The 25822-nt window shown below is 41.7% G+C and overlaps 1 protein-coding gene across 1 annotated transcript in view; it reads left to right on the top strand.

Annotated features, from left to right (window-relative positions):
* The first annotated feature begins 2028 nt into the window (after nt 1-2028).
* Nucleotides 2029-25822, top strand: part of LOC129456360 (mucin-2-like) — a 40145-nt gene continuing 16351 nt past the window's right edge. The window contains exons 1-23 of the mRNA XM_055222779.1: nt 2029-2060; nt 2707-2735; nt 3539-3565; nt 3641-3842; nt 3906-3962; nt 4045-4210; nt 4334-4446; nt 4529-4646; nt 4722-4913; nt 7738-7854; nt 10285-10414; nt 10878-11468; nt 11838-12372; nt 12743-12768; nt 14114-14428; nt 15074-15388; nt 17338-17652; nt 19644-19889; nt 19976-20116; nt 21421-21735; nt 23736-23981; nt 24068-24202; nt 24702-25352. Of these exons, the coding sequence (XP_055078754.1) occupies nt 2711-2735; nt 3539-3565; nt 3641-3842; nt 3906-3962; nt 4045-4210; nt 4334-4446; nt 4529-4646; nt 4722-4913; nt 7738-7854; nt 10285-10414; nt 10878-11468; nt 11838-12372; nt 12743-12768; nt 14114-14428; nt 15074-15388; nt 17338-17652; nt 19644-19889; nt 19976-20116; nt 21421-21735; nt 23736-23981; nt 24068-24202; nt 24702-25352 (4978 nt within the window). The 5' untranslated portion in view covers nt 2029-2060; nt 2707-2710. The remainder of the gene's footprint in view (nt 2061-2706; nt 2736-3538; nt 3566-3640; nt 3843-3905; nt 3963-4044; nt 4211-4333; nt 4447-4528; nt 4647-4721; nt 4914-7737; nt 7855-10284; nt 10415-10877; nt 11469-11837; nt 12373-12742; nt 12769-14113; nt 14429-15073; nt 15389-17337; nt 17653-19643; nt 19890-19975; nt 20117-21420; nt 21736-23735; nt 23982-24067; nt 24203-24701; nt 25353-25822) is intronic.

Genomic DNA, 25822 nt, shown 5'->3' with positions numbered 1-25822 from the left:
TCCAGCTAAGGTCGTCTTGGCCTGACCACGGTGCTGCACTGCTCCTGAATGGAGTTTAGTTTAGTCAATTGTTCCCATGTGTTAATATGCTGTATGTAGGTTCACATATGTATAAATACTCTGTATATATGTTCACTTTGCAGCTGAGGACCAAAGGACACTCTGTTAGGGACCACAGCTCTTTTACAATTGTTCACAATTGATTCAGTAAATGAGACTTTTTGATTCAAGACAACTTCTTTGTTCGTCTTATATTTTAAAGATTTTGCTATACTAAAATTCCACAACAGTTTTGACATCACAAACTACGCTTTTTGTCCAGTTTGTTTTCTGTGACTGTGATCCAGCGGCTGGTCACCCAGAGAGAGTCACTTCCTGCTTCATCTCTGCCTTTTGAGTACGACGACTGCATGGCTCTCGCTGGAAAACGCCAGCGCCAAGGCTTCAAACCTGATTTAATTCACATTGTTGTGAGCAGTCTTGTTTCAGGAGTTCTGCCTTGCTTAAAAAAATTAATAAATAAATAATTAAAAACACTTTTAATTGAAAGCCCCGCTCTTACCTGCTGTGTCCTGGTGAGACGTCTTTTCTGCTGTTTAGCTGCTGTGGTGAGCACGCTGGCTGGGATTGAAGGCTCTCTATATTGTTTAAATTCTGTCACTCTGAAGGTAGAAGATGTCAGATGACATATCGTTCTTGATGTACCTCGCAGTAATGTGGGTTTTTATTAACTGGGTAGAGCTATAGGAGACGAACATAATGTCTAGTAAAAAATTCACCCTTTGGATGCATAGAGTTCGGTATTCAGCCTGCTGACCATTTTTAGAGAAAAGAAAATGGGACAGAATCAATCCAGGAGCGAGGCTCAGTGGACCCCAGTCTGCAGTCACTGCGGTCACGCGTAACAAGTATGGTCAAAGTGTCATGATTATTTGCATATTTGGTCAGTGCACCTTAAGTGTGTTCCTACTGCAAAATTACAAATGATAAATGGATGAAAAATGGTTGAGTGTGGATGAATGAAATGTATGAGCCTAAGAAAATTTGCAAACAGGCAGCGTGTGAATGAACTGGAGAAAGGGAATAAATGGGAGAAAGGAGGAAAAGGGAAGGTCACAAGTGAGATAACAGCTCTCTCCCATGTGCTTTAAATGACTGGTCAGTTTACATTTTCTCAGGCAGCGTATAGTAATACGAGGGAACGTTTCACTTCTCCTTTACATTGTTCTGACTCTGAGGGTAATTCATTTAGACACTCCTTTCTACTTGCAATTGATGTGCAAATTGAGCCTTTGTCTTGTTTCCACACCATAAGGGCATCAAGTTGTAACCACAAAACATTTGGCTTTGAATCAATCAAATTTCACTACGGGCTTCACATGGAAGTTCTAATTCCCAGTTATGATTTTCATTGGAAATTGTCCCCAATTCTCTGGAATGTTCTTTGTCCGCAGTTGATTTGGGGCCAATTAAATTTAATCGGTGACTAATGTGGAATGAAACTGACACACCTAAAAACATAATAATGACTCTGACCATGATGTACTTTTTGATTGACCGATTAACATTAATGATGAAAAGTAAAAGGCTTTAGCAAAACCACCCTGTGGTTATTAGAGTAATTAACTTTAGAGCTTGAAATTACATTTACATGATCACTGTTCAAAATAAAAATAAATAAAAAACAAGTAAATTTAATGTTAATTTTCATAATTTAAATAAATACAAAATGTACCGTCCCTGAACAGCAGTGTGAGCCATACCATATATAAATATATAAATATATACAGACACTACAGAATTAAATACACTGATGATGCTCAGAGCTGTTGGTCATCGTCACATATTTCTCCTGTGTAATTCCTCATACTTAAATTGTGAGTCTTTCATAAATAGACTTCAGCCTCGTGCTTATGTCACCTACTGTACCACCCTCAATAATTGCTCTGCTGCACCATAATAAAAGCATCAATTAAATGTACCATGTTCCACACCTTAATCGAAATATAAAAATAAAGGCGGTGAAACAGCTTCATTTATTATTGGAGCTACAATCTGCAGTGAGTATCCTACTTCCTTCATTTTATACTGCATTAACTGGTAGTACATCTGTGTATGTTGTTTCTATTGACTTTATATTGACTTAAGGGGTTCTGTGAAAGTGTCTTGTTTTTATGTGTGCATAAACTGTTCAAACATGAACAGACCTAGGTCACTGTGAAGCAAACAGCTCAATGATGGATGGTCCTTTTTTAGAAGAATAAATGACCTCTGCTGGTATAAAGTATCTACATTTAGAGCTCACTGTTTTAAACGTGTCCGTCGATGTACGAGTCCTTTTAGAGCTTAAGCTTTGTCTTATCTGTAAAGGCTAAAATCATAAGTACTTCATTTATCATTATGGGAGACAGTACACACTGTGGTAGTAACAGTTTATGTCTAGATGAGCTTCAAATAAAACACTTTCTTTTTGGTCCTATAATCTTCTATAATCTTAAACATATAGATCTAGAAATGAACGGGTCTGAGAATCAGAACAGGTGTCAGTAGAACAGTTTTTCAAGTATTAATTTGACTAAAGTGTGACTAAATGAGTTAAAATCTACAGTCTGTTTATTTATAGTTTTATTTACATGTCTGTTATTATTTCAGTTCATTTCATTGTAAAACAAATGAATATGTTTCTCTGCTTCTCTGTCACAACAGAACAATGCACGGAGTACTTCTTACCGCAGGTACACAATCTGTTAATTTCTCTTCTTTCTGTGTAAATACAGTGACATTGTGAGAACAGGGAGTTGATGGTTCAAGTCTTATCCAAATGCATACTGTCCTTGTGTCTCTGGGCAAAACACATGACGCTTGAGACTGAGGAGGGAATCAAATGCAAGAAATTTATCTTTTGAGTGTCATAAGACATAGACGCTATATGGGTCAAATGCACTGTTATAACTGTAATAACTATTGTTCTAATCCAGTGATTCTTAATCTGGGTTCGATCGAACCCTAGGGGTTCGGTGAGTCACTCTCAGGGGTTCGGCGGAGGTCAAGACACACACCCGACTCATATGATGAGCAGACTGCGAGCGTCTTCAGACGTTGGCCTAATTCAACAAATGCACCCTTTGATGTGTCTATCGAAGTACCCGCCAGGCTTAAATGAGCTGTTCAAACGGCATAAAAACATAAATCGACATAAAAACGAAGAAAAGGAACAGACTTTGCTGTGAAAATGACATGAGAGTGGCACTTGCCAAGGTGTAGCCCTGCTTTTCTGAACTGGTCTCTCAAAGGCAACAGCAGAAGTTACACTAATTTGCAATAAATATTCATTATTATTCTAGCCTGATGGAAATTAGGTGATGGGTGTGTGTTAAAATGTTAAAAATAATGCATAGCATGAATACAATAAGTTCCTTATTGAAATACATAAGGTTAAAAATCAGAAGATTAGGAACCACTGCTATGATGAAATGTCACAAAGCAATCCTAGGCCTTACAAGTTCTGCCATTCACTTTGAAATATCATCTCTTTTAGGTCTATGCCTGCTTTTGGCTAGTACAGGTAAGTTTCTTTAGTCAATCATCAAAATTATACATTTTTCCACATTTTAGATTTTAACATATTTATTTTTTTCAGCCTCTTCCACTAGGATGGTCTGTGTCTATGACAGAGTGGCATCCACCAGACCCTCCGTCGGCCGGGTCACCCCGGCTATGATTGATCCAACTCTCTGCACTCACATCATCTTTTCTTCTGCAAAAATTAAGACACATAAAGTTGTACCTTTTGACTCCAAAGACATGACTCTCTACGCACAACTGAACAGCCTGAAAAACAGGTTTGTGCCCAAATCTCAAATATATCACTAAATTTAGTTTAAGTCTGACACTTGTTTTTACAGGAATCCACAGCTTAAAACTCTGCTGTCTGTAGGCGGCCCAGGCTTCAACAATCAAAGGTGAGGTTAATATAACTTTGATTATATTTAACATATAAAAGATAATATAAAAATAACTAAAATGTCCATGCTATACTTACAGGTTTTCTGCAGCAGTCGCATCAGCCAATAACAGAAAAAAATTTATCACTTCAGCCAAGGCTCTAATTAAAAACAATGGGTTTAATGGGATTCATCTGGATTGGCGTCATCCTGGAGGTGCAGGTAGCCAGCGAAAGGACCCAACCAGATTCCTAACTCTTTGTCAGGTTAGACAATGCTCTTCTATAAAGTAATATAATTCATTCCCCCCTAAACCCTAAACCCTCAACCTTAACCCTCACATTTATTGATTAGATGTTTTCACAACATATTTTTTGTGGATGGTTTAGGAGCTCAGAGCTGAATTTGATAAAGAGGTTCCAGCTCTGCTCGTCTCTGCCAGTGTGTCTGCAGTAAGAGCAACGATTGACAGCAGTTATCCCGACCCCCGTGCTTTGGCCTCGTAAGAGCATCACTTAATATTTTTATTACATTTATCAGAATATGGTTTTCCTCCCAATAATCTCCCATCTCTGTTTTGACAGTGCAATGGATTTCGTCAATGTTTTAACGTTCAACTTTCACAATCCATCAGAATCAAACACAGCACATCACAGTCCTTTGGGGGCATTATCCTCAAACCCTTCAGATACTCTGACCACGGCAAGAACAGTTTTAAAGATGTTTAATCTTTATTGTTTTCAATCATATATTTATTTATTTGTTATGCACTTAAAGGAATTTGCAATGAACTACTGGAGCACGACTCTGGGTGTCCGAGCAGATAAACTAAACGTGGGATTTGCTGCTTTTGGAGTCGCCTTCAGACTGGCTAATGCTAATACTAATGGAGTTGGTGCACGTACCAGCATTGTGGCTCCAGAAAAGGGATGCTACAGGAATCAGCCGGGTGTTTGGTCATATTATGAGGTAAAGTTACAGAATGTTTCTCAATGGGAATATAAAATAATGTAATATACTGTTTAATTTTGATGTTTAAAGACAAATACGGCAAGTATAAGGGTCACTTAAAAAAAAAGAAAATACTCCATCAGACACAATTTAATTTTCAGTAAAAGTTTTTAATTAATCTAAGCTGCAGTGACATGTCATCAGGTTATTTGTTGAATAAACTATATCAAAAGGAATCTTGGAAGGTGTTAAATTAGGTACTCAGCCGCACACAAAAACCTTCAGTCCTTCCTGACACTATGGTGCAAAATTAACTAAAAGAAAATACTAACCTATCTAATATCTTTAATAATTATTTTGCCTCTGTTGGTAAACTACTTTCTAAAAATATATGTCCACTCGGTGGACATATATTTGGACCTACCTGTAAAGTAGAAGTGATCAACATCATAAACAAGCTAAAGTCTTCTCATACCACTGGTGCTGAAAACATCTGTAGCATAATCATTAAAGCCACAATAAATGAAATTGCTGAGCCTCATGTCTACACTATTAATCTTTCATTAGCACAAGGCATTGTGCCAAAATTAACCAAGATGGCAAAAATAATACCCATATGCAAGTCTGGGGATAAAAATGACACTCAAAATAACAGACCTATATCCATCCTCCCAACTCTCTCTAAAGTATTAGAACGAGTAGTATACTCCAGACTTGTAGAATATTTGGATAAGTATAACATATTAGTACCCTCGCAATATGGGTTTAGGAAAAACAGCACCACATGCTTGGCCATTTTAGATCTTGTTTAGAAAATTAATGATGCTTTTGAAAAAGGAGAGTACGGTATTGGGGTGTTTCTAGATCTTTCAAAGGCATTTGATACTATAGATCATGAAACTCTTCTTGGTAAATGAATGCACTATGGTGTCAGAGGAGTAGCACTCCAGTGGTTTAGAAGTTATATCTGTGGAAGAGAGCAATATGTGCATGTTGAGGAACAAAATTCAGACACAAAAATCATTGAGACAGGAGTCCCACAAGGATCCATTATGGGGCCACTCTTATTTATTATTTATATAAATGATTTTGTCTTTTGTTCCAACGACATTCATAAAGTACTATTTGCTGATGACACAAATCTGTTTATATCACATAAAAACCTGGATCAGTTAGGGAAACTTCTAAATGAATATCTCGTAAAGGTAAATTCCTTTCTTTAGTCTTTAAATATTAACAAAACCTTCTTTATTGTCTTCCTGCTAATCAGACATAAATCCTGTGATGGAGACATATGCATAAAAGTAGATGGCCAAGTTATCCAACAAGTTGATTTCACTAAATTCTTAGGAGTGTATATTGATAAATCTTTAAATTGAAAAAAACACATTGATGAGCTGGTTAAAAAAATATATCCAAAATTGTTGGCCTACTGTTTAAAATAAGACATGTACTTCCATCAGAAGCTCTGCTGACACTGTATATAGATCCTTGTTTGAAACGCACTTGAATTAATGCAATGTGATATGGTGCAACACCGATCCCACTTACACTGCTAAACTTCAGATATTAGAAAAAAAAAAAAAAAAAAAAAGCCATAAGGGCGATCACCTGGTCCTTGTCAAACTCCCCAACAAATCCACTCTTCCACAGATATGGTCTTCTAAAGCTATGTGAAAGTATTTATTTATTTATTTATTTATTAGTTTATTTGAATAGGGACAATGCACATTAATCGACATTTCTGTAAATGCGCCAGTATTAGCTATACAGCTAGTTTCCAACTGCTGTCCCTATGGCAAGATGTAAAATGCCACCACACGCATAACATATATCATATGCTTGTACAATGTACAGTGTGGTTCACAAACTAAACAGTGGATTGTGTGACCTTATCCCACTGCAATCATCCGCTCATCAGCACAACACAAGGAAAAAATGTATATTAAAAGGAAAATTTAGGAAATTAAAATGTACCAGCTTTAGTGTCTGCTGTAGAGGTCCACAAATATGGGATGAATTAAACATTGATAATAAACAGTCTGCCTCATTACCCATATTTAAAAGAATCTAAAATACAAACTAGTGGAAAGTTATAGTGCCTGATGGACTTAGTGCGGCTCAAGTTCTCCTTGCATTGGGTCTTCTCTCTGCTCATATGGGTGTGTGTATGTAAACGTATGTGGATGTGTGTGTGTGTATTATACATATATTAATATGTGTGTGTATGTATGTGTGTGTGTATATATGTATGTATGTTATGCAAGTGTCATATTTAGATATTGGATATGTTGTAAAGGTTATATATGATGTGTGTATGTATATTATTATATGTGTATGTATGTATGTATATATATATATATATATATATATATATATATATATATATATACATACATACACACACACATATATACACACACACACACATATATATATATATATATATACATACATACACACACACATATATACACGCACACACACACACACACACACACACATATATATATATATATATATATATATATATATATATATATATGGCAAAAGTAAAAAAAAGAAAAGAAAAACTTGCCAAGCCATCACAGGTGTTTTGCACAGGGTGATGGACCCCATTACATGAGCTTTACAGCTTCTTGGGGTTCCATGTTTTTCACAGGGTCAATTGGAAATAGGTGAACGATATACACTTCTATATGTAGCATGTCAATGCTGAGTTGTAGATGTGTATGTTGCTATGTGTGTGTATGTATGTGCCTTACTAAACTTTGACCATTGTGAAAGATAAAATTGAATTGAACTGTTAATCCTGTTTACATGTTTCCGTCGTGTGTTTCAGACTTGCACCTACGTTGTGAATGGTATTACAAAAAGGATTCCGGGTCAGAGGGTTCCTTATACGGTCACAGAAGGGCAATGGGTTGGATATGATGATCATCTCAGTATTGACGCTAAGGTATGTAAGCACCACGAACGCAATAAAAGTCAATGTAATAAACCCACAGATTTTAATAACGATTAGGTTTGTGTGAGTTTCGTGTGAGCAAACATGTCCTGCAAACGTAATAACGTCCCATGATGTTTACAATGTTTATTGATGAGTTAAAAATTATTTAGCTTAGAATATTACGGTGCTAACCCACTGTGGACTTCTAATTTCACAGTTTGATCACTGCAAACAGTTCTGGGGATTTAGGACAGAGACTGAAGCCTATGTTCTTTTTGAACTCCATTAGTCACAAGTCTGAAAGTCCATCAGGTCTAAAAATGTCATATATTTACCAATATTACTGTCCAAAAACAAACTGCCTGGCAAAAAAAAAAGTCATCACTTTAAAAAAAAAAAAGTCATACATTCTAATATTTGGTTGTTCCACATTTTTTCTGCATTACTTTTTCACCTGTTGCATTGATGATGGTGGAGTCTGACGCTGCTCAAAGCTTCTCCAGCACATCCCAAAGATTCTCACTGGGGTTAAGGTCTGGACTCTGTGGTGGACATGTGTTAAAATGACGTCTCATGCTCCTGATCCACTCTGTCACAATCTGAGCCCCATGAATTGTGGCATCGTCATCTTGGAATATGCCCAAAACTCCATTGATGGAATAACCTGGTCATTCAGTATATTCAGGTGTCAGCTGACCTCACTCTGCTGAACCTCGACTGGACCAACTGCAGGAGGAGACGACCTGTTTGTTTAGTTTAATCCAGGTGGAGACTTATTTTTGGCCATGCAGTGTATAACTATTGTCCACATTGTTATCATGGAATTAGTTGCCTATAAAACTGCTTCATATTTAATTATTTAAAGACGGAGTGTTTCACTTCTGTGGGGCAATAAAGACAGGGTATTTTAATTCTATGGGATATTAATTAACACATAACATATTTAGATCACCATGTCATCTTTTACTGTTTTAAAAATGTTATATTAACGACGATAGAATCAATAGAATCCGCCAGAATAGGGTCAAGTCAAAATACTGTTTACCTAAATACAATTTACAATTGGCTCAACTAAAGTGCATTGAATAAACAAAAGACAGCCACTTGGCCAAAGAGCAAAAGGCTACATTATCTTAAAATAAGATTATAAATCAGCTACATTAGCATAACAATGCACCGTGATATACTGACATATGAACCAAGGTTCAAGATGGCGTATTGTGATGTTAATGCTCCATAGCAAACAAACAGTTTCACTAATCCGCTGTTTATCGGTCACAGCGGTCTATACCCAGCGTCACTGGTGGTGGTAAGGACTCCTACAAGTTTAGAACATTTAGGACACGGATGGCATTATTTAATGGCAAAAATAGCAAAGACGTGATACCTGCGCAGCTGTCCTGTGGCACTTTGCTCCCAGTTCTGGCGGGACAGCAGCGATTGGTCGAGGTGGTCACATGAGTGAAAACGAAACCCTGTGGTGCTTTCACTGTCATGTATAGATGGGAATTTATGTTTTTGACTGCAGGTTAGTGTATTTTACTCCTGGGTTACACTAAGATAAGAAAAAGGCTCAATAATCGATACCAATTTTGATTTCAAAATAATTAAAAAAGAAAAACACTTAGACAAGAGCATGTCATTTTCAGCACAAAATAAAATACTTCCTTGTGATGATGATGATGATGATGATGATGATGAAATGAAGAAACATCTGGAATCTTGAGTTTATGTAATAGCACAGTTTCTGTTTTCTCTGGTTCTGTTCTATATATATATATATATATATATATATATATATATATATATATATATATATATATATATATATATATATATATTTTTTTTTTTTTTTTTTTTTTTTTATTTAACCTTTATTTAACCAGGAAGGTCCCATTGAGATTAAAAACCTCTTTTTCAAGGGAGTCCTGGCCAAGAGGCAGCACATCTCAAAACAAGTACATAGAAACAAACAATGTTAAAATTGCATAGATCATGAAAAACAGTTGCACATAATCGAGGCAGACTGTAAGGCTTTGAGTTTAGTTTTAAAAACATTTAAGGACAACGGTTCAGTCAGTTTCCAGTCTTTCTGCAGCAAGTTCCAAGTAAAAGGTGCAGAGTGAACAAAGGCTTTCTTCCCCAGCTCTGTGCGGGCAAAAGGAACAGACAGCAACAACTGATCATTTGATCGCAAGGAGTAAGAGCCACTATTTTACCTTGTGATCAACGTACAAATATAAGGAGGCAGCAATCCAAGTATGGCTTTGTAAATAAAAGTGTACCAATGCCCCTGCTTAAGTACAAGTCACAGTGATGGGTCATAGATCTACAGTTGGTATAAATAAACATATTATTATGTTTGTTCCTATTATAATGTCGTAAATCCAGTCTATGTTAATTTTGTCTACATAATTTTAAATTGTAATCTCTTTTCAGACTGCACACATTGGCACTAGGGGCTATGGAGGAGCGTTTGTGTGGGCTCTGGACCTGGATGACTACAGTGGAGGTTATTGCAAGCAAGGCACTTTCCCCTTCACGAGATACCTGAAAAAGAAACTTCCAGGTAAATAGTTACTGCAACCATTTTATTACCCATGAACCAGGAAGGAACACTGGTGCACTGTTAGCATGTTAGTTGTTGTTGGCAGGAGCGTGACAGCAAAACTCTGCTCTAACCTCTTCAAGTTGTAATATGCCCTTAAAAACTCATCACAGTGAATCATTTGGATGTTCAGAATGTGCTATGAAAGTGAGAAATAAGTTTGGACTCCAACCCACTGAAAATGAATTTGTGCTGTTTTTAGGACAGTAAAAATCAGGTACAGCACCTTTAACATGTCTGTTTTTCTCCAAGCCATGACCACCACCACCACCACCACCACCATAAACTTATTAAACATTTTATTACAAAGTCTTAGGTAGATATAGTCTTTTCAAAACAATCAAAGGTAACATGCTGATCGAAATATATAATGTGTTATCATTTAATACCTCATAGAATTGTAATACTCCCTCTTTTCTTTTAGGTACCACTACCACATCCTCTGGCAGCGGTAAAGGGGACGTCTGCAATGGCGTTAGTGGAGTCCACGCCAACCCAGAGGACAATACCACCTTTTATAACTGTAATCACGGCAAAGCCACTCTGCAGAAATGTCCTTCAGGTCTGTTCTTTTCAAAATCGTGCAACTGCTGTGCCACTCCACTGGACATCTGCATTGGCCAAGGGGGCCGTGTGGCCAACCCAGATGACCCTACCACCTTTTATAACTGTGACTGGGGGATTGGCACTCTGGAGAAGTGTCCTAACAAACTGGTCTTTAAAAAATCATGTGACTGCTGTGAGCATCCACCCAAGACTTACACCACCACCTCTACTGCTTCCACCACCACCACGACCACCACGACTCCCACGAAAACCACAACTCCCACCACCACCATGACTCCCACCACCACCACAACAACCACCACGACTCCCACTACCACCACCACGATTCCCACTACCACCACCTCTGCTGCTTCCACCACCACCACGACTCCCACCACCACCACCACGACTCCCACCACCACCACCACGACTACCACCACCACCTCTCCGACCACCACCACGACCAAAGGTAATAAACTGTTTAGTCTGAATGCAATATTAACATGAAGACGAACATTCATGCATATTTGAGTAATCTAGTGATCTATCCTGGGCACTATTCAAACCCTCCTCACAGTTAGCTGTACGATTCTGTCCAATTCGTAAATATACAAGAGCTACAACTTCACAAAACTGACACAATGTGCAGTAGTTTCATTAGCAAAATGTCAATTGAGTTGTGAAACGAAATGAAATATAAACTTATTAAACATTTTATTACATATTTTTTGGCAGAAATAGTCTTTTCAAAACAATCAAAGGTAACATGGTGATCTAAATATATAATGTGTTATCATTTAATACTCATAGAATTGTAATACTCCCTCTTTTCTTTTAGGTACCACTACCACATCCTCTGGCAGCGGTATAGGGGACGTCTGCAATGGCGTTAGTGGAGTCCACGCCAACCCAGAGGACAATACCACCTTTTATAACTGTAATCACGGCAAAGCCACTCTGCAGAAATGTCCTTCAGGTCTGTTCTTTTCAAAATCGTGCAACTGCTGTGCCACTCCACTGGACATCTGCATCGGCCAAGGGGGCCGTGTGGCCAACCCAGATGACCCTACCACCTTTTATAACTGTGACTGGGGGATTGGCACTCTGGAGAAGTGTCCTAACAAACTGGTCTTTAAAAAATCATGTGACTGCTGTGAGCATCCACCCAAGACTTACACCACCACCTCTACTGCTTCCACCACCACCACGACCACCACGACTCCCACGAAAACCACAACTCCCACCACCACCATGACTCCCAGGACCACCACCACGACCACCACGACTCCCACCACCACCACCACCACGATTCCCACTACCACCACCTCTGCTGCTTCCACCACCACCACGACTCCCACCACCACCACCACGACTCCCACTACCACCACCACGATTCCCACTACCACCACCTCTGCTGCTTCGACCACCACCACGACTCCCACCACCACCACCTCTCCGACCACCACCACGACCAAAGGTAATAAACTGTTTAGTCTGAATGCAATATTAACATGAAGACGAACATTCATGCATATTTGAGTAATCTAGTGATCTATCCTGGGCACTATTCAAACCCTCCTCACAGTTAGCTGTACGATTCTGTCCAATTCGTAAATATACAAGAGCTACAACTTCACAAAACTGACACAATGTGCAGTAGTTTCATTAGCAAAATGTCAATTGAGTTGTGAAACGAAATGAAATATAAACTTATTAAACATTTTATTACATATTTTTAGGCAGATATAGTCTTTTAAAAACAATCAAAGGTAACATGGTGATCTAAATATATAATGTGTTATCATTTAATACTCATAGAATTGTAATACTCCCTCTTTTCTTCTAGGTACCACGACCACCACCACCACCACCACCACCATGACTCCCACCACCATGACCACCACTCCCACCACCACCACGACTCCCACCACCACTCCCACCACCACTCCCACCACCACTCCCATCACCACCACCACCACGACTCCCACCACCACTACCACCACCACCACTCCCATCACCACCACCACGACTCCCACCACCACCACCACCACGACTCCCACCACCACCACCACGACTCCCACCACCACCACGACTCCCACCACCACGACCACCACTCCCACCACCACCACCACTCCCACCACCACTCCCACCACCACCACCACTCCCACCACCACCACTCCCACCACCACCACAACTCCCACCACCACCACAACCAAAGGTAATAAACAGTTTAGTCTGAATGCAATATTAACATGAAGATAAACATTCGTGCATATTTGAGTAATCTAGTGATCTATCCTGGGCACTATTCAAACCCTCCTCACAGTTAGCTGTACGATTCTGTCCAATTCATAAATATACAAGAACTACAACTTCACAAAACTGACAAAATGTGCAGTAGTTTCATTAGCAAATTGTCAGTTGTGTTGTGAAATGAAATATAAACTTATTAAACATTTTATTACGTAGTTTTTATTTTATTACATAGTTTTAGGCAGATATAGTCTTTTCAAAACAATCAAAGGTAACATGGTGATCTAAATATATAATGTGTTATCATTTAATACTCATAGAATTGTAATACTCCCTCTTTTCTTCTAGGTACCACAACCACCACCACTCCCACCACCACCACACCTCCCACCAAAACCACCACTCCCACCACCACCACACCTCCCACCACCACCACCACTCCCACCACCACCACAACCACCACCACGACTCCCACCACCACCACGACCAAAGGTAATAAACTGTTTAGTCTGAATGCAATATTAACATGAAGACGAACATTCATGCATATTTGAGTAATCTAGTGATCTATCCTGGGCACTATTCAAACCCTCCTCACAGTTAGCTGTACGATTCTGTCCAATTCGTAAATATACAAGAGCTACAACTTCACAAAACTGACACAATGTGCAGTAGTTTCATTAGCAAAATGTCAATTGAGTTGTGAAACGAAATGAAATATAAACTTATTAAACATTTTATTACATATTTTTTGGCAGAAATAGTCTTTTCAAAACAATCAAAGGTAACATGGTGATCTAAATATATAATGTGTTATCATTTAATACTCATAGAATTGTAATACTCCCTCTTTTCTTTTAGGTACCACTACCACATCCTCTGGCAGCGGTATAGGGGACGTCTGCAATGGCGTTAGTGGAGTCCACGCCAACCCAGAGGACAATACCACCTTTTATAACTGTAATCACGGCAAAGCCACTCTGCAGAAATGTCCTTCAGGTCTGTTCTTTTCAAAATCGTGCAACTGCTGTGCCACTCCACTGGACATCTGCATTGGCCAAGGGGGCCGTGTGGCCAACCCAGATGACCCTACCACCTTTTATAACTGTGACTGGGGGATTGGCACTCTGGAGAAGTGTCCTAACAAACTGGTCTTTAAAAAATCATGTGACTGCTGTGAGCATCCACCCAAGACTTACACCACCACCTCTACTGCTTCCACCACCACCACGACCACCACGACTCCCACGAAAACCACAACTCCCACCACCACCATGACTCCCACCACCACCACAACAACCACCACGACTCCCACTACCACCACCACGATTCCCACTACCACCACCTCTGCTGCTTCCACCACCACCACGACTCCCACCACCACCACCACGACTCCCACCACCACCACCACGACTACCACCACCACCTCTCCGACCACCACCACGACCAAAGGTAATAAACTGTTTAGTCTGAATGCAATATTAACATGAAGACGAACATTCATGCATATTTGAGTAATCTAGTGATCTATCCTGGGCACTATTCAAACCCTCCTCACAGTTAGCTGTACGATTCTGTCCAATTCGTAAATATACAAGAGCTACAACTTCACAAAACTGACACAATGTGCAGTAGTTTCATTAGCAAAATGTCAATTGAGTTGTGAAACGAAATGAAATATAAACTTATTAAACATTTTATTACATATTTTTTGGCAGAAATAGTCTTTTCAAAACAATCAAAGGTAACATGGTGATCTAAATATATAATGTGTTATCATTTAATACTCATAGAATTGTAATACTCCCTCTTTTCTTTTAGGTACCACTACCACATCCTCTGGCAGCGGTATAGGGGACGTCTGCAATGGCGTTAGTGGAGTCCACGCCAACCCAGAGGACAATACCACCTTTTATAACTGTAATCACGGCAAAGCCACTCTGCAGAAATGTCCTTCAGGTCTGTTCTTTTCAAAATCGTGCAACTGCTGTGCCACTCCACTGGACATCTGCATTGGCCAAGGGGGCCGTGTGGCCAACCCAGATGACCCTACCACCTTTTATAACTGTGACTGGGGGATTGGCACTCTGGAGAAGTGTCCTAACAAACTGGTCTTTAAAAAATCATGTGACTGCTGTGAGCATCCACCCAAGACTTACACCACCACCTCTACTGCTTCCACCACCACCACGACCACCACGACTCCCACGAAAACCACAACTCCCACCACCACCATGACTCCCAGGACCACCACCACGACCACCACGACTCCCACCACCACCACCACCACGATTCCCACTACCACCACCTCTGCTGCTTCCACCACCACCACGACTCCCACCACCACCACCACGACTCCCACTACCACCACCACGATTCCCACTACCACCACCTCTGCTGCTTCGACCACCACCACGACTCCCACCACCACCACCTCTCCGACCACCACCACGACCAAAGGTAATAAACTGTTTAGTCTGAATGCAATATTAACATGAAGACGAACATTCATGCATATTTGAGTAATCTAGTGATCTATCCTGGGCACTATTCAAACCCTCCTCACAGTTAGCTGTACGATTCTGTCCAATTCGTAAATATACAAGAGCTACAACTTCACAAAACTGACACAATGTGCAGTAGTTTCATTAGCAAAATGTCAATTGAGTTGTGAAACGAAATGAAATATAAACTTATTAAACATTTTATTACATATTTTTAGGCAGATATAGTCTTTTAAAAACAATCAAAGGTAACATGGTGATCTAAATATATAATGTGTTATCATTTAATACTCATAGAATTGTAATACTCCCTCTTTTCTTCTAGGTACCACGACCACCACCACCACCACCACCACCATGACTCCCACCACCATGACCACCACTCCCACCACCACCACGACTCCCACCACCACTCCCACCACCACTCCCACCACCACTCCCACCACCACTCCCACCACCACCACTCCCATCACCACCACCACCACGACTCCCACCACCACTACCACCACCACCACTCCCATCACCACCACCACGACTCCCACCACCACCACCACCACGACTCCCACCACCACGACCACCACTCCCACCACCACCACCACTCCCACCACCACTCCCACCACCACCACCACTCCCACCACCACCACTCCCACCACCACCACAACTCCCACCACCACCACAACCAAAGGTAATAAACAGTTTAGTCTGAATGCAATATTAACATGAAGATAAACATTCGTGCATATTTGAGTAATCTAGTGATCTATCCTGGGCACTATTCAAACCCTCCTCACAGTTAGCTGTACGATTCTGTCCAATTCATAAATATACAAGAACTACAACTTCACAAAACTGACAAAATGTGCAGTAGTTTCATTAGCAAATTGTCAGTTGTGTTGTGAAATGAAATATAAACTTATTAAACATTTTATTACGTAGTTTTTATTTTATTACATAGTTTTAGGCAGATATAGTCTTTTCAAAACAATCAAAGGTAACATGGTGATCTAAATATATAATGTGTTATCATTTAATACTCATAGAATTGTAATACTCCCTCTTTTCTTCTAGGTACCACAACCACCACCACTCCCACCACCACCACACCTCCCACCAAAACCACCACTCCCACCACCACCACACCTCCCACCACCACCACCACTCCCACCACCACCACCACCACCACCACGACTCCCACCACCACCACGACCAAAGGTAATAAACTGTTTAGTCTGAATGCAATATTAACATGAAGACGAACATTCATGCATATTTGAGTAATCTAGTGATCTATCCTGGGCACTATTCAAACCCTCCTCACAGTTAGCTGTACGATTCTGTCCAATTCGTAAATATACAAGAGCTACAACTTCACAAAACTGACACAATGTGCAGTAGTTTCATTAGCAAAATGTCAATTGAGTTGTGAAACGAAATGAAATATAAACTTATTAAACATTTTATTACATATTTTTTGGCAGAAATAGTCTTTTCAAAACAATCAAAGGTAACATGGTGATCTAAATATATAATGTGTTATCATTTAATACTCATAGAATTGTAATACTCCCTCTTTTCTTTTAGGTACCACTACCACATCCTCTGGCAGCGGTATAGGGGACGTCTGCAATGGCGTTAGTGGAGTCCACGCCAACCCAGAGGACAATACCACCTTTTATAACTGTAATCACGGCAAAGCCACTCTGCAGAAATGTCCTTCAGGTCTGTTCTTTTCAAAATCGTGCAACTGCTGTGCCACTCCACTGGACATCTGCATCGGCCAAGGGGGCCGTGTGGCCAACCCAGATGACCCTACCACCTTTTATAACTGTGACTGGGGGATTGGCACTCTGGAGAAGTGTCCTAACAAACTGGTCTTTAAAAAATCATGTGACTGCTGTGAGCATCCACCCAAGACTTACACCACCACCTCTACTGCTTCCACCACCACCACGACCATCACGACTCCCACGAAAACCACAACTCCTACCACCACCATGACTCCCACGACCACCACCACGACCACCACGACTCCCACCACCACCACCACCACGATTCCCACTACCACCACCTCTGCTGCTTCCACCACCACCACGACTCCCACCACCACCACCACGACTCCCACTACCACCACCACGATTCCCACTACCACCACCTCTGCTGCTTCGACCACCACCACGACTCCCACCACCACCACCTCTCCGACCACCACCACGACCAAAGGTAATAAACTGTTTAGTCTGAATGCAATATTAACATGAAGACGAACATTCATGCATATTTGAGTAATCTAGTGATCTATCCTGGGCACTATTCAAACCCTCCTCACAGTTAGCTGTACGATTCTGTCCAATTCGTAAATATACAAGAGCTACAACTTCACAAAACTGACACAATGTGCAGTAGTTTCATTAGCAAAATGTCAATTGAGTTGTGAAACGAAATGAAATATAAACTTATTAAACATTTTATTACATATTTTTAGGCAGATATAGTCTTTTAAAAACAATCAAAGGTAACATGGTGATCTAAATATATAATGTGTTATCATTTAATACTCATAGAATTGTAATACTCCCTCTTTTCTTCTAGGTACCACGACCACCACCACCACCACCACCACCATGACTCCCACCACCATGACCACCACTCCCACCACCACCACCACCACGACTCCCACCACCACTCCCACCACCACTCCCACCACCACTCCCACCACCACCACTCCCACCACCACCACTCCCATCACCACCACCACCACGACTCCCACCACCACTACCACCACCACCACTCCCATCACCACCACCACGACTCCCACCACCACCACCACCACGACTCCCACCACCACCACCACGACTCCCACCACCACCAAGACTCCCACCACCACGACCACCACTCCCACCACCACCACCACTCCCACCACCACTCCCACCACCACTCCCACCACCACCACTCCCACCACCACCACAACTCCCACCACCACCACAACCAAAGGTAATAAACAGTTTAGTCTGAATGCAATATTAACATGAAGATAAACATTCATGCATATTTGAGTAATCTAGTGATCTATCCTGGGCACTATTCAAATCCTCCTCACAGTTAGCTGTACGATTCTGTCCAATTCATAAATATACAAGAACTACAACTTCACAAAACTGACAAAATGTGCAGTAGTTTCATTAGCAAATTGTCAGTTGTGTTGTGAAATGAAATATAAACTTATTAAACATTTTATTACGTAGTTTTTATTTTATTACATAGTTTTAGGCAGATATAGTCTTTTCAATACAATCAAAGGTAACATGGTGATCTAAATATATAATGTGTTATCATTTAATACTCATAGAATTGTAATACTCCCTCTTTTCTTCTAGGTACCACAACCACCACCACTCCCACCACCACCACACCTCCCACCAAAACCACCACTCCCACCACCACCACACCTCCCACCACCACCACCACTCCCACCACCACCACAACCACCACCACGACTCCCACCACCACCACGACCAAAGGTAATAAACTGTTTAGTCTGAATGCAATATTAACATGAAGACGAACATTCATGCATATTTGAGTAATCTAGTGATCTATCCTGGGCACTATTCAAACCCTCCTCACAGTTAGCTGTACGATTCTGTCCAATTCGTAAATATACAAGAGCTACAACTTCACAAAACTGACACAATGTGCAGTAGTTTCATTAGCAAAATGTCAATTGAGTTGTGAAACGAAATGAAATATAAACTTATTAAACATTTTATTACATATTTTTTGGCAGAAATAGTCTTTTCAAAACAATCAAAGGTAACATGGTGATCTAAATATATAATGTGTTATCATTTAATACTCATAGAATTGTAATACTCCCTCTTTTCTTTTAGGTACCACTACCACATCCTCTGGCAGCGGTATAGGGGACGTCTGCAATGGCGTTAGTGGAGTCCACGCCAACCCAGAGGACAATACCACCTTTTATAACTGTAATCACGGCAAAGCCACTCTGCAGAAATGTCCTTCAGGTCTGTTCTTTTCAAAATCGTGCAACTGCTGTGCCACTCCACTGGACATCTGCATTGGCCAAGGGGGCCGTGTGGCCAACCCAGATGACCCTACCACCTTTTATAACTGTGACTGGGGGATTGGCACTCTGGAGAAGTGTCCTAACAAACTGGTCTTTAAAAAATCATGTGACTGCTGTGAGCATCCACCCAAGACTTACACCACCACCTCTACTGCTTCCACCACCACCACGACCACCACGACTCCCACGAAAACCACAACTCCCACCACCACCATGACTCCCACGACCACCACCACGACCACCACGACTCCCACCACCACCACCACCACGACCGCCACGACTCCCACAACCACCACGACTCCCACTACCACCACCACGACTCCCACAACCACCACGACTCCCACTACCACCACCACGATTCCCACTACCACCACCTCTGCTGCTTCCACCACCACCACGACTCCCACCACCACCACCTCTCCGACCACCACCACGACCAAAGGTAATAAACTGTTTAGTCTGAATGCAATATTAACATGAAGACGAACATTCATGCATATTTGAGTAATCTAGTGATCTATCCTGGGCACTATTCAAACCCTCCTCACAGTTAGCTGTACGGTTCTGTCCAATTCGTAAATATACAAGAGCTACAACTTCACAAAACTGACACAATGTGCAGTAGTTTCATTAGCAAAATGTCAATTGAGTTGTGAAACGAAATGAAATATAAACTTATTAAACATTTTATTACATATTTTTAGGCAGATATAGTCTTTTCAAAACAATCAAAGGTAACATGGTGATCTAAATATATAATGTGTTATCATTTAATACTCATAGAATTGTAATACTCCCTCTTTTCTTCTAGGTACCACGACCACCACCACCACCACCACCACCATGACTCCCACCACCATGACCACCACTCCCACCACCACCACCACCACGACTCCCACCACCACTCCCACCACCACTCCCACCACCACCACTCCCACCACCACCACTCCCATCACCACCACCACCACGACTCCCACCACCACTACCACCACCACCACTCCCATCACCACCACCACGACTCCCACCACCACCACCACCACGACTCCCACCACCACGACCACCACTCCCACCACCACCACGACTCCCACCACCACCACGACTCCCACCACCACGACCACCACTCCCACCACCACCACCACCACTCCCACCACCACTCCCACCACCACCACCACTCCCACCACCACCACAACTCCCACCACCACCACAACCAAAGGTAATAAACAGTTTAGTCTGAATGCAATATTAACATGAAGATAAACATTCATACATATTTGAGTAATCTAGTGATCTATCCTGGGCACTATTCAAACCCTCCTCACAGTTAGCTGTACGATTCTGTCCAATTCATAAATATACAAGAACTACAACTTCACAAAACTGACACGATGTGCAGTAGTTTCATTAGCAAATTGTCAGTTGTGTTGTGAAATGAAATATAAACTTATTAAACATTTTATTACATATTTTTTGGCAGAAATAGTCTTTTCAAAACAATCAAAGGTAACATGGTGATCTAAATATATAATGTGTTATCATTTAATACTCATAGAATTGTAATACTCCCTCTTTTCTTTTAGGTACCACTACCACATCCTCTGGCAGCGGTATAGGGGACGTCTGCAATGGCGTTAGTGGAGTCCACGCCAACCCAGAGGACAATACCACCTTTTATAACTGTAATCACGGCAAAGCCACTCTGCAGAAATGTCCTTCAGGTCTGTTCTTTTCAAAATCGTGCAACTGCTGTGCCACTCCACTGGACATCTGCATTGGCCAAGGGGGCCGTGTGGCCAACCCAGATGACCCTACCACCTTTTATAACTGTGACTGGGGGATTGGCACTCTGGAGAAGTGTCCTAACAAACTGGTCTTTAAAAAATCATGTGACTGCTGTGAGCATCCACCCAAGACTTACACCACCACCTCTACTGCTTCCACCACCACCACGACCATCACGACTCCCACGAAAACCACAACTCCCACCACCACCATGACTCCCACGACCACCACGACTCCCACCACCACCACCACCACGATTCCCACTACCACCACCTCTGCTGCTTCCACCACCACCACGACTCCCACCACCACCACCACGACTCCCACTACCACCACCACGATTCCCACTACCACCACCTCTGCTGCTTCGACCACCACCACGACTCCCACCACCACCACCTCTCCGACCACCACCACGACCAAAGGTAATAAACTGTTTAGTCTGAATGCAATATTAACATGAAGACGAACATTCATGCATATTTGAGTAATCTAGTGATCTATCCTGGGCACTATTCAAACCCTCCTCACAGTTAGCTGTACGATTCTGTCCAATTCGTAAATATACAAGAGCTACAACTTCACAAAACTGACACAATGTGCAGTAGTTTCATTAGCAAAATGTCAATTGAGTTGTGAAACGAAAAGAAATATAAACTTATTAAACATTTTATTACATATTTTTAGGCAGATATAGTCTTTTAAAAACAATCAAAGGTAACATGGTGATCTAAATATATAATGTGTTATCATTTAATACTCATAGAATTGTAATACTCCCTCTTTTCTTCTAGGTACCACGACCACCACCACCACCACCACCACCACCACCATGACTCCCACCACCATGACCACCACTCCCACCACCACCACGACTCCCACCACCACTCCCACCACCACTCCCACCACCACTCCCACCACCACTCCCACCACCACCACTCCCATCACCACCACCACCACGACTCCCACCACCACTACCACCACCACCACTCCCATCACCACCACCACGACTCCCACCACCACCACCACCACGACTCCCACCACCACCACCACGACTCCCACCACCACCACGACTCCCACCACCACGACCACCACTCCCACCACCACCACCACTCCCACCACCACTCCCACCACCACCACCACTCCCACCACCACCACCACTCCCACCACCACCACTCCCACCACCACCACAACTCCCACCACCACCACAACCAAAGGTAATAAACAGTTTAGTCTGAATGCAATATTAACATGAAGATAAACATTCATGCATATTTGAGTAATCTAGTGATCTATCCTGGGCACTATTCAAACCCTCCTCACAGTTAGCTGTACGATTCTGTCCAATTCATAAATATACAAGAACTACAACTTCACAAAACTGACAAAATGTGCAGTAGTTTCATTAGCAAATTGTCAGTTGTGTTGTGAAATGAAATATAAACTTATTAAACATTTTATTACGTAGTTTTTATTTTATTACATAGTTTTAGGCAGATATAGTCTTTTCAAAACAATCAAAGGTAACATGGTGATCTAAATATATAATGTGTTATCATTTAATACTCATAGAATTGTAATACTCCCTCTTTTCTTCTAGGTACCACAACCACCACCACTCCCACCACCACCACACCTCCCACCAAAACCACCACTCCCACCACCACCACGACTCCCACCACCACCACCACTCCCACCACCACCACCACCACCACCACGACTCCCACCACCACCACGACCAAAGGTAATAAACTGTTTAGTCTGAATGCAATATTAACATGAAGACGAACATTCATGCATATTTGAGTAATCTAGTGATCTATCCTGGGCACTATTCAAACCCTCCTCACAGTTAGCTGTACGATTCTGTCCAATTCGTAAATATACAAGAGCTACAACTTCACAAAACTGACACAATGTGCAGTAGTTTCATTAGCAAAATGTCAATTGAGTTGTGAAACGAAATGAAATATAAACTTATTAAACATTTTATTACATATTTTTTGGCAGAAATAGTCTTTTCAAAACAATCAAAGGTAACATGGTGATCTAAATATATAATGTGTTATCATTTAATACTCATAGAATTGTAATACTCCCTCTTTTCTTTTAGGTACCACTACCACATCCTCTGGCAGCGGTATAGGGGACGTCTGCAATGGCGTTAGTGGAGTCCACGCCAACCCAGAGGACAATACCACCTTTTATAACTGTAATCACGGCAAAGCCACTCTGCAGAAATGTCCTTCAGGTCTGTTCTTTTCAAAATCGTGCAACTGCTGTGCCACTCCACTGGACATCTGCATTGGCCAAGGGGGCCGTGTGGCCAACCCAGATGACCCTACCACCTTTTATAACTGTGACTGGGGGATTGGCACTCTGGAGAAGTGTCCTAACAAACTGGTCTTTAAAAAATCATGTGACTGCTGTGAGCATCCACCCAAGACTTACACCACCACCTCTACTGCTTCCACCACCACCACGACCACCACGACTCCCACGAAAACCACAACTCCCACCACCACCATGACTCCCACGACCACCACCACGACCACCACGACTCCCACCACCACCACGACCGCCACGACTCCCACAACCACCACGACTCCCACTACCACCACCACGATTCCCACTACCACCACCTCTGCTGCTTCCACCACCACCACGACTCCCACCACCACCACCTCTCCGACCACCACCACGACCAAAGGTAATAAACTGTTTAGTCTGAATGCAATATTAACATGAAGACGAACATTCATGCATATTTGAGTAATCTAGTGATCTATCCTGGGCACTATTCAAACCCTCCTCACAGTTAGCTGTACGATTCTGTCCAATTCGTAAATATACAAGAGCTACAACTTCACAAAACTGACACAATGTGCAGTAGTTTCATTAGCAAAATGTCAATTGAGTTGTGAAACGAAATGAAATATAAACTTATTAAACATTTTATTACATATTTTTAGGCAGATATAGTCTTTTCAAAACAATCAAAGGTAACATGGTGATCTAAATATATAATGTGTTATCATTTAATACTCATAGAATTGTAATACTCCCTCTTTTCTTTTAGGTACCACTACCACATCCTCTGGCAGCGGTATAGGGGACGTCTGCAATGGCGTTAGTGGAGTCCACGCCAACCCAGAGGACAATACCACCTTTTATAACTGTAATCACGGCAAAGCCACTCTGCAGAAATGTCCTTCCGGTCTGTTCTTTTCAAAATCGTGCAACTGCTGTGCCACTCCACTGGACATCTGCATTGGCCAAGGGGGCCGTGTGGCCAACCCAGATGACCCTACCACCTTTTATAACTGTGACTGGGGGATTGGCACTCTGGAGAAGTGTCCTAACAAACTGGTCTTTAAAAAATCATGTGACTGCTGTGAGCATCCACCCAAGACTTACACCACCACCTCTACTGCTTCCACCACCACCACGACCACCACGACTCCCACGAAAACCACAACTCCCACCACCACCATGACTCCCACCACCACCATGACTCCCACCACCACCACCACAACCACCACGACTCCCACCACCACGACCGCCACGACTCCCACAACCACCACGACTCCCACTACCACCACCACGATTCCCACTACCACCACCTCTGCTGCTTCCACCACCACCACGACTCCCACCACCACCACCACGACTCCCACCACCACCACCACGACTACCACCACCACCTCTCCGACCACCACCACGACCAAAGGTAATAAACTGTTTAGTCTGAATGCAATATTAACATGAAGACGAACATTCATGCATATTTGAGTAATCTAGTGATCTATCCTGGGCACTATTCAAACCCTCCTCACAGTTAGCTGTACGATTCTGTCCAATTCGTAAATATACAAGAGCTACAACTTCACAAAACTGACACAATGTGCAGTAGTTTCATTAGCAAAATGTCAATTGAGTTGTGAAACGAAATGAAATATAAACTTATTAAACATTTTATTACATATTTTTAGGCAGATATAGTCTTTTCAAAACAATCAAAGGTAACATGGTGATCTAAATATATAATGTGTTATCATTTAATACTCATAGAATTGTAATACTCCCTCTTTTCTTCTAGGTACCACGACCACCACCACCACCACCATGACTCCCACCACCACCACCACCATGACTCCCACCACCACTCCCACCACTCCCACCACCACCACCACCACGACT

This window comes from Periophthalmus magnuspinnatus, chromosome 7, assembly GCF_009829125.3.
Source record: "Periophthalmus magnuspinnatus isolate fPerMag1 chromosome 7, fPerMag1.2.pri, whole genome shotgun sequence".
In the NCBI taxonomy this organism is placed as follows: Eukaryota; Metazoa; Chordata; class Actinopteri; order Gobiiformes; family Gobiidae; genus Periophthalmus; species Periophthalmus magnuspinnatus.
This window is presented reverse-complemented; position numbering and strand designations above follow the sequence as displayed.